This window comes from Anabrus simplex, chromosome 3, assembly GCF_040414725.1.
Source record: "Anabrus simplex isolate iqAnaSimp1 chromosome 3, ASM4041472v1, whole genome shotgun sequence".
Classification (NCBI taxonomy): domain Eukaryota; kingdom Metazoa; phylum Arthropoda; class Insecta; order Orthoptera; family Tettigoniidae; genus Anabrus; species Anabrus simplex.
The window spans coordinates 296,041,607-296,051,546 of NC_090267.1; the positions used below are offsets into that span (position 1 = coordinate 296,041,607).

Sequence of the window (9,940 nt, forward strand, 5' to 3'; positions counted from 1 at the left end):
GAGGATTAAACTCTGAGATACTGTTTACCTGTGCCTTTGCTGGTAGGACCTAGTGTTTACAGTGAACTATGTCTTCTGGTATGGGCTAGAGCAATTTCGTTACTTTCATTGATCTGTCTCAGCTTTATCCTTAGCTTTGACAAAATGAAACTGACTGAGGTATGAGTGATGCTAGTAATGCAATTCCTTGTGCAGCCAGTCCCTGCTATGAATGGTGTGAAAATATTACTCATAGGGTCGGTTGGTGCATGCATTTCAGTGGGCTTGGCAGACTGATATGTAATAGCAACGTCTGGCTCGGTGAGGAAAGCAACGGGAAACTACCTCACTCCTCATTTCCCTAGTACGCCTCTTCAGTGATGCCTAGGCCATCTATGACAGCTGATTGCGGAGCTGTTGAGGATCCAACCAGCCTTCGGGCTGAGGACTAAACATACACACCATTTATCTACGTCCGTCATATATTTAAGTGGATCTTCATGCCTTTAGCTTTGCTCATTTCGATGTATTTAGCTTCCCATGTTCAATTCCTAGCCATACCAGAAATGCTAAGACGCTTCTTAGAGTTTCCCTAGACATGGTCGTTCCCTTCTGTAAGAAGCCTGGAACTGTTGTATGGGCCTTATTCTTGCAAGATATTGTGTGTTCGGGTTTCTTCTTAAGGACGGAGTATCCTATTTCAATTACCAAACTAATGAATAATACAATGAATTCGAAACGTTGGTAACCTGTCTATAATAGAATACATCCCGATCCAAGCCGGACGAAGAATATTTATACACTCGTGTTCATAAAAAAAACAAAAAACAAAAACAGAACACCTTGAAAGACTAGAGATAGGAAATTCATATTCACAGGACATATCCATTAGTATGTTCTGCAGAAACGATTAGCATTTCAGTCACCTAGGTTCATCATCTGTCCTGTTGCCTGGTAGGCACTTGATCCCCCATGTGCACTGATAACTTGTTCCATGCGTGATGGCATCAACGCGTATAAGGCGCGAATTGCGTCCTGAGGTATAGCCATCCATGCTGCATTCACCTGGTTCCACAGTTCATCTTTGGTGGTTGTCATTGGGTCACAGCGCCGCTCCCCCCGTTTCACCATATCCCACACATTTTCGATTAGCGACAAGTTCGGTGATCGGGTGGGCCAGGGCAACAGGCTGACATCCTGCGAAAAAAAGAAGGCGCGTGTTCGTGCAGCAACATGTGTTCGCGTATTGTTCTGCTGAAATATGGCGTCTGGGTTGTCGTGCAGAAAGGGTAAGGCTACGGGTCGCTGGACGTCATTCACGTAGGTCAAACTGGACACGCACCAACTGTGATTTGTGGTTGTACCCAATAGCACCCCACACCATAAGCCCTTGAGTTGGCGCTGTATTTCTTGTGCGAATGCAGTCAATGTGATGCCTCTTCCCCGTTCTGCAGAAAACCAAAATGCGGTCATCATTTTCAAACAAACAGAACCTGAATTCGTCCGAAAACACTATCTGCTGCCATTCCTGTCCCCAATGACGTCGTTGCATACACCATTGCAGTCTAGCATGTTTATGCACATTAGTCAAAGGTAGACGGAGAAGTGGACGACGCGCCGGTAACCCAGACCGTAATAAATGGCGACGGACTGTCACTCCTGATAGTGTACGATGTGTTACACTGTTCCACTGTTACGCCAGAGCCGAGAAGAACGCATGTCTGTCCTGCAATACCATTCGGATGAGGTGTCGATCTTCTCGGGGGGGGGGGGCGGTTGTCTGGGTGGTGCGACCAGATCTTTCATGTCGTGTTCTACGGCCTTCTGTCAACCATTATCTACACACCCGTTGCACTACCGACACACTTCGTCCCAAACGAGCAGCAATTTCCCGGATGAATTTGTCACGTCCTCTCATGCCAATAATGCACCTCTTTCAAACTCACTCATTTGACGGTACGGTTCTCGTATACGTCTGCAAGGCATTCTGCAATTCTACTCAAGTCACATTGATCCATTATCTTCAGTTTATAGCGACCACGAGAGCCGCAGGTACATTTTACCAGTCGGTGGTGGTACGCTGACATATCTATGTGGACCTTGAACCTGAGGGCCGATATGGTTCAAATGCTAATCATTTCTGCGGAACATACCAATGCACATGCATTGTGAAAACTTCCTATCTCTAGTCTTTCAAGGTGTTCTGGTTTTTATGGACATGAGTGTATTATGATTTTCTACCATCTCATATCCTTACTGGGTAGCTGATACCTTACATTCCATGAGTGCCTTCATCTTAATAAAACGTTTCGCGAGTAATTTCTCATTACTGCGCCACGCAGCGCAGTATTGAATGAATATCTGTTGAACATGTATAGGACTAAACTGTACTTTCCATTCATATTTCAGGTTGCTCAGTTTCGTCGTTTACATAGCAAGGACGGGCCAATTTTTTACAATTCACGTCCTGTTCAACATATGAATTGTCGCCATGTTTATTACTACGAGTGAAGTCTGCAGCTAACAGAAGTGTTCATGTGACTGTGTGTGTCTTGTGCGATTGTGAAAGTAGTGACGTGTCCATTAAAATATTATGAAAGAGCAATATCTTTGTTTATTTTATGAATTGACTATAGCTTTAAGGAACTTACACTGTGTTATATAAAGAAACTTTCTACACTGCCGGAAAATAACCATGAAACATCCTCAAGGACTGTGTTCATTGGCACCAGGGTATAACATGTGCATACTGAGGGATTGTTTCGTTAGGATTCGATGTACGGGGATACCGTGATATTCTCCATATTCATTCCTCCTCCAGGAGTGAACCTACTACTACATCTTCCGTATCTACGAATCACACACCGGTTCTTCCTAGTACTGTTGATGATGATGACAGCACTTTAAGAGAACGCTTCCCGGTATCTCCCACTTTCAATGCCACAATTAAAAATCCGGGGTTAGCTAATGAAAGAAAAACATTATAGCCTCCATATTATAGCTTACAGTAGATGGTGTGCGAAGAAAATGGTTTGATAGTTGTGTAATCGCTCTCCATATGTGTTTTGACGGCGATTGTCTATTAAGGGAAGAAATAAAGGATTTCCAAGCCAGGCGGCGTTTGTCGTTAAATTTCTTTTTAATTTGGGCGACAAGTGCTTTATAATGTAAATATGCTTGGAAAGTTCCCAGACGTCGAAAGGTGCGAAGTGCTGCTCTTCTTTGTGAAATTAAAGTGACACACTCATTGTCCCACCAGCGTGCATATTGGATAGTTTTGTGTCTAATAATTGGCCGTTTAGGATGGTATAGATATAAATAATGAGTAAATAGTGAAGTAAAAGTATTATTGGGCATATGTTGACAGTCAATACCAGATAACTTGTCCACTAAAACCATTGAAATTGGGTTGTATTAAAGTGCAGCATTCTCCTACACACCTTGACAGGGTGTATATCTGCTTTATGGCAGTCAACAAGGACAATAAGGATGGTGAAATGATCACTCGAATGAGTGTCCTTTACTACCTCCAATTCAACTCTGTGTGCCATTTCACTACTACATATTGTTAAATCAATAGCACTTTTCTGTTGAAAAGGTGACGTCACACGAGTGGGCGAACCGTCATTTAAGATGCGTAAATTGTATATTGCTGCTAATTTAGCAATTTTATTCCCTTTAGGACAAGATGTCTCGCTTCCCCAGCTATGATGGTGACAATTGAAGTCGCCCCTAGGATGATGATGCTTGTTGTTTTAAGGGGCCTAACATCGAAGATCATCAGCCCGCCCCGAGGATAAAAGGGTGCGGAAGTTGCGATGAAAAAGTGCCCAATTATCATATTAGCCTTGGATTTTCGGTGGACAGTAGAGAGAAATAACATTAATGTTTGCAAAAGAAATGGCAACCACTTGTGCACCCGGAATTCTGTATGGCAAAGGTGTAGAATGGAACTGTAGCTGGTTGGATACCAAAATACAGGCCCCATCATAACCATTGTTATCATGTCGAATACAACTATGTAGTTTGGAATATGATATTGTTTGGCTGAAGCCAGCCAAGTTTTGCCGAGCAAAATTATGTGTGGTTTATAGGAATCAATAAGTAAAAATAGTTCGTGTCTCTTACTTGAAACACTATGCGCATTCCACTGTAGAATAATCATGATTTTGAAACAGACAGTGCTAAAGCGTGGAGAAGTGACAAGAGTTCCTCCTGCATGGCTGGAAGCATCTTAGACCATTGCGAATCATGTTCCGCTGCCCGAATATAGGCAGATAATTTATCGGAAATAGCGTTAATTGAGGCATTGAAAGGGGGAGATACCGGGAAGCGTTCTCTTAAAGTGGTATCATCATTATCAACAGTACTAGGAAGAACCGGTGTGTGACTCCTAGATACGGAAGACATGGGAGTAGGTTCACTCCTGGAGGAGGAAGGAATATGAAGAATATCGCGGTATCCCCGTACATCGAATCCTGGTGAAGGATCGTGTTTAGGCGGTGACGATTGTACAACCGCCGTAAATTTCCTTTTCCTTGCCGTAGGAGATTGTGAAACTTGAGAAGTAGATCGCGGAAGGGGGCATTGTTGTAGGGACATGAGAGGGGCGAATCTATTTTCTACTGGGGCAAAATAGTACTGTGAAGTTGAAATATTAAATTCCATTGCAAGTTGCTTCTTCAATTCCTGTTGACGTTTATGCTCGGGGCAGTGGAGAGATCCCACTTGATGTTCTCCAGAACAGTTGAAACATTATCGTTGTGAATCAGTACCCTCTTGGGTGTCGTCATTTTGTGCGCAATTGGCACATCGAGGGCTTGTAGCTCGACAATTATTCCGAGTATGTCCATAACGTTGACATTTACGGCATATTGTGGGTTGAAAAACCAAGGGTTTAACCAGGAATCGAACCCTATAGATAGATACACATGGAGGTAGTGTCTGGCTGCGGAATGTGATCTTAATTGTTCCTGTGGGAACGTAGAAGACCTTGCCATCCTGCATGGAACGCCTGTTCATACGCTGAGCTCCCACTATAGGTACGGACGATTCAGCGTGTTTGCGAATTTTCTCTTCTGTTAAGTCCTTATCCACCCCCCTTATCACTCCAACCTTATAGATAGGACCAGAAGGAATACAAGCTTTAAGGTGCTTTTCCTGTAAAATGAAATTTGACAGAAAAAGATTGGCCTTGGTTCGGGAGTGAAATTCAATTTGAATCCGACTTTTACCTCTACGAGAGATTTGATTAATACCAACAAATTTCCTTTCTTAAAAATTTTGCCGAGGGCCATTGGATGTAAAGTACCCAATTTTTACTGGCATCAAGGGATTCAACAAAGACGATATAGGCCTAAGGGCCGGTATGGTGCGCATCATATAACTTGGCTTCCGGTTCGATAGTAGAAGGACCGTTATTGTTAGATGAGACAGGATTATGGTCACATCTTAATGGATCAGGAAGCACGATAGTCTCATCCATGGGTATAACTCTACTTTCAACTAAAACTGTCACCTCCTCCATATTATTACCCCCACTCGACTCCTCCATGAGGCCAGGAGTGTGGGAGAAAGTCAACACATAAACGTCCGGCTCTATGGCTAAGTGGTTAGCGTGCTGGCCTTTGGTCACAGGGGTCCCGGTTCGATTCCCGGCAGGGTCGGGAATTTTAACCACAATTGGTTAATTTCGCTGGCACGGGGGCTGGGTGTACGTGTTGTATTCATTATCATTTCATCCTCATCATGACGCGCAGGTCGCCTACGGGAGTCAAATCGAAAGACCTGCACCTGGCGAGCCGAACATGTCCTCGGACAGTCCCGGCACTGAAAGCCATACGCCATTTCATTTCAACATATTAACCAGCTACGATTCTCTCTCATCACTCCCAAATGTACAGAAAGAAAGAATAAAAACACAACACTAAACCGAATACGAACACGAACACGCACAGAAAACCGCTATCACCTCGGTACACTATGTCCGCTCTCCACCGGGAACAAGCACGAACTCAAAAATATATAATTCACAGTTGTATTTATTAAATTCGTTGGGTTTTTATTGTTTATTTTGGGAGCACAATATTATTTGCGTCAAATTCCAAGATGGCAGCCAACAATCTCTACAATGCGTCCACTACTCGACACAAGACAGCTTCCATTTTATTTCACAGCCTCCTCCTAGAAACGTAACTGCGGCGACTATTTCGCTGAAGGCCTCACAACCGTTCTGGGAATATACTGTGACGTCAGCATCCGCAGGCAAGCTTAAACCTTTTCAGTAATAACACAGCAATGAGTTTGGCCATGTAACGCTGAAATTAGAAGAGTTTTAATTCGTTTAATGGTGCCAATTGCTAATACCGTTGTACGTAATGGTACTGATGTGTTGGGTACTCAGCTGTAAGGAGAATTGCGATAGTGATAACGAAGTGCATGCATTAAGTTTCCGAAAGACGAGGTTATGCGGCAGATTTGTTTACGTGCAATTCCAAGACAAGACTACAGATTTACTAATAACTCAGTGGTGAGTAACTATTATTACATTCTCACACAATCATAATGAGCATAGGCCTATGACGTATTTAACTACACGCAACGGCTGGTGATATGTAGGCATATTTACTCTTCAATGATATAAGGTTTTGTTAGATCACAATCATGGAATACGTTATTTCAACGATGTTATTATATATATATTATATATATAAAATTATTATTATTATTATTATTATTATTATTATTATTATTATTATTATTATTATTATTATTATTATTATTATGTGTAGAAAGATTCGATAAATAAGTTAATTCTAGTCCTGGTTGGTGAAGTGAACACCGAGGATGATGTCCCCACAGTTAATTTAATAGTCGCAGTTAAAACATTTCTTAGTTCATAAAGGAGTATGTGTATGAAGTTCTTGTTATTTGTTCAACCTTCTGCCTGATAACTCCTCATGTATACAAATTTACGGCCGACCTCGTGGTGAAGGGATATAATGCCTGTCTCTTACCCGGAGGCCCCGAGTTCGATTCCCGGCCAAGTCAGGGATTTTAACCTAGATCTGAGGGCTGGTTCGAGGTCCACTCAGCCTACGTGATTACATTTGCGAGCTATCGTACGGTGAGATAGCGGCCATGGTCTAGAAAACCAAGAATAACGGCCGAGAGGATTCGTCCTGCCGAACACGAGACACCTCGTAATCTGCAGGCCTTCGGGCTTAGCAGGGCCAAGGCCAAGCCCTTCAGGGCTGTTGCGCCGTGTGATTTTAAAAAATGTCTGAGACATAGTAGCAATTTAATGTTGCCACATGTCAATAATTTTAAAAGAGTAGGCACCGGTCTTATGGTAGTCCAATATTGGGACAGAAACTTACATACTTTCTGGAATACATAAAACAAGGTTTCGAACAGAAGGACACATTGGTAACATCAATGGTAGGTGAAATTCTCATTAAACCATACATGAACTTCAAGGGATGAAACATTGTAGGCTCATGTGCAAATACTGCCAGTGATGCTACGATGTTAGGCCTATGCTAATATTATACGTGCTAGTTTTCTTTTAAGATCATGTAATGCCTATTTAAATTGAAATATATTTGTAACATGCTGTTGTGCTGTTAGCAATTCGGCCTAAGTAAGTTAACATTGCAATATGCTGTCGTGTTTTACAACTGTTTGCTGTTTATCCTTAATGGCACAGTCACTAAAATACGGTAATAACGACAGTATAATTCAGTATACTTTAAAATTTCAACGCTATTTGTTAGTAAATAAATTATTCCATCGGCAATCTGTGTTTAACCATGTTCTGCGTTTCTCTGCATTGCCATCGCCTCCTTGGCGTGACGTCACCACGCTGTTGTTAGGCCTTATTATCTAGGAGGTGTTGCGCAGACACGACTCTCTTCTGTGGCATTCCGCTTCATCGTGCCGTCTTTTGTTTCCTTCTCGAGGTCCAGGGCAGGACGACCAGGGCTTGCACCGACGAATGAAAGTACGATATCTGTGAATTCTTAATATCTTTGCCCATCATGACTAGCGCGGGCAGATCAAACGGAAAAATGGAGGTTAAAAGTATACCGTAAGTAACATAAACATTATTTTTGTTGAAAGAAAAATAGCATGATCCTTGGGCCAATTAATGAGTTATGGGCACAAGTCAGTAACTCGCCCCACCAAGTAACATGAAGCAAAGCAAAGGAATTCAAAGAAGTTAAGTGAGCAAAGACTGAACACACAAAAGTTTTACATTAACAAAAGAAATACAGAAGCGCAGTGATGTAGAACTCATAATAGTAATGTAGCAAAGTTTGTATATATTTCTCTAGTAATAATAGTATTTATTAATTTACCGCTAATTTTAATCTTAATTTGCATAAAAGCAATTACTATACTATCTTCCATTTACGACAAAAATTATAATGGAATTTCATGGGTACCATTCCGGCTTCCCGCGCATTTGGTGGAAAACGAGTCAAGTCTAACGTGACGTCACTGGGAAGATACAGTGAGCTTTGAACTCGCCACTCGCTTTGAAGTCTTGGTTGTGTTGAGCTTGTGACTGATAAATAGTGAGGTCTATGTTATAAAATCTAACTTACCGGTGTAAACACTTCGCTTCTCATTTAACAGGCGATTGGTTTCTTTAGTGTTCGAAGTATTTGAGGGAAATGAGCAAAAATAGAACTAACTGTGCCGTTGCTCTGTGTAATAACAAATACAATAAAGACAATACGCGACACTCAGCGAGATATCGAGGGACAGCTATTAGAGCTCTCTCTAGCGGGTAGACCTGAGAACTACTGATTCTGTCATAAGAGCACATGTATTTGTGTGTGAAGTTTTTGGTGTTATTTATGCGTTTTCAGTGAGTTGAGATAATTAAATAGTAGCGTGTGTCATTCCTTGATACCTTCTCTCAACATAAGGGTAAAGGTATGTGCTGTGTTTGGCTGCAGTAACTATGAAGTAGAGAAGAATGCGCGGTCTTTCTTTCCCTACACTCGTGACAAGAAAATGTAAGTAATATTGTGTTTGGATATATATTCTTAGAGTGACAAAGATAATTTTATAGTACTTCATAATCTTCTGACCTGCTCAACCCATATTTTAACTGGCTTAAACTATAATACGCATATTTTATTGTATAGTGCAGCAGTTAACCTTCAATACCGAGGTGGTGTTTGTAGGTGTGATCTGTGGGTTTTGAAATGTCACAGAAGTGATTTGGATAAGGTGTGCAAGAAAGAAGGGACGTTACGCTTTTATAAGAATTATAAGATCTGTTCAGATCATTTCCAGGCCAGCGACTTTAAAAATCCTCGACTATACAGCCAAGAACAGAACAGAAACCAGACATCTAGCGGCCAAACCGTGAACACGGACGGGCAGCTTTTTCAGCGACAAATTAGTAGCTATGTCCCGGCCCTGCATATATCTCGTAGGCAACGTTCTATCTCGTTGGTGTTTATATTCTGTCGTTGACTACGAGATATACAAGGCCGGGAAGTGGACCGATAAAAATGCGGGTCGCAAGTAGTTTTACGAACGTCCGCTAGAGGTCTCGACATTGTGCTGTATTGCTCAAGGTCTGTCAACATACTGGGGTAACCTTTTAGAAACGCAGTAGATATCGGAAATTACTTTCTTAATAAAAAAAACGCAGAAGGTAATTTATTACAACCGTCGTTTAGTACTTTAACTACAGTACTTCAAGTTCAGTATTTCAGGTAGCGGTAATCATAATATGACACAGATACTGTACAGATTACTATGTTTCTGTCAATAAGATTACGTATTTGACAGATGATATTAATAAGAAACACAGTAAGACCAAATTGTAAGGAAGTAAAAGAGAAGAACTTAAGCTTTTCTGTTGGTTCTTGTTTCTCAAAAAAGAATTTCAAGCTCTGTTAATTATCTTCCTATTCAAATAGCTGTGTATGTATTCATA

General features: G+C 41.5%; 1 protein-coding gene across 1 annotated transcript in view; it reads left to right on the forward strand.

The window, feature by feature from the left end:
• Positions 1 to 2,490, forward strand: part of LOC136866783 (carbonic anhydrase 1-like) — a 43,910-nt gene extending 41,420 nt beyond the window's left edge. Inside the window, exon 7 of the mRNA XM_068226842.1 lies at positions 2,389 to 2,490. Coding sequence (XP_068082943.1) covers positions 2,389 to 2,490 — 102 coding nt within the window. The remainder of the gene's footprint in view (positions 1 to 2,388) is intronic.
• The last annotated feature ends 7,450 nt before the right edge of the window (positions 2,491 to 9,940 follow it).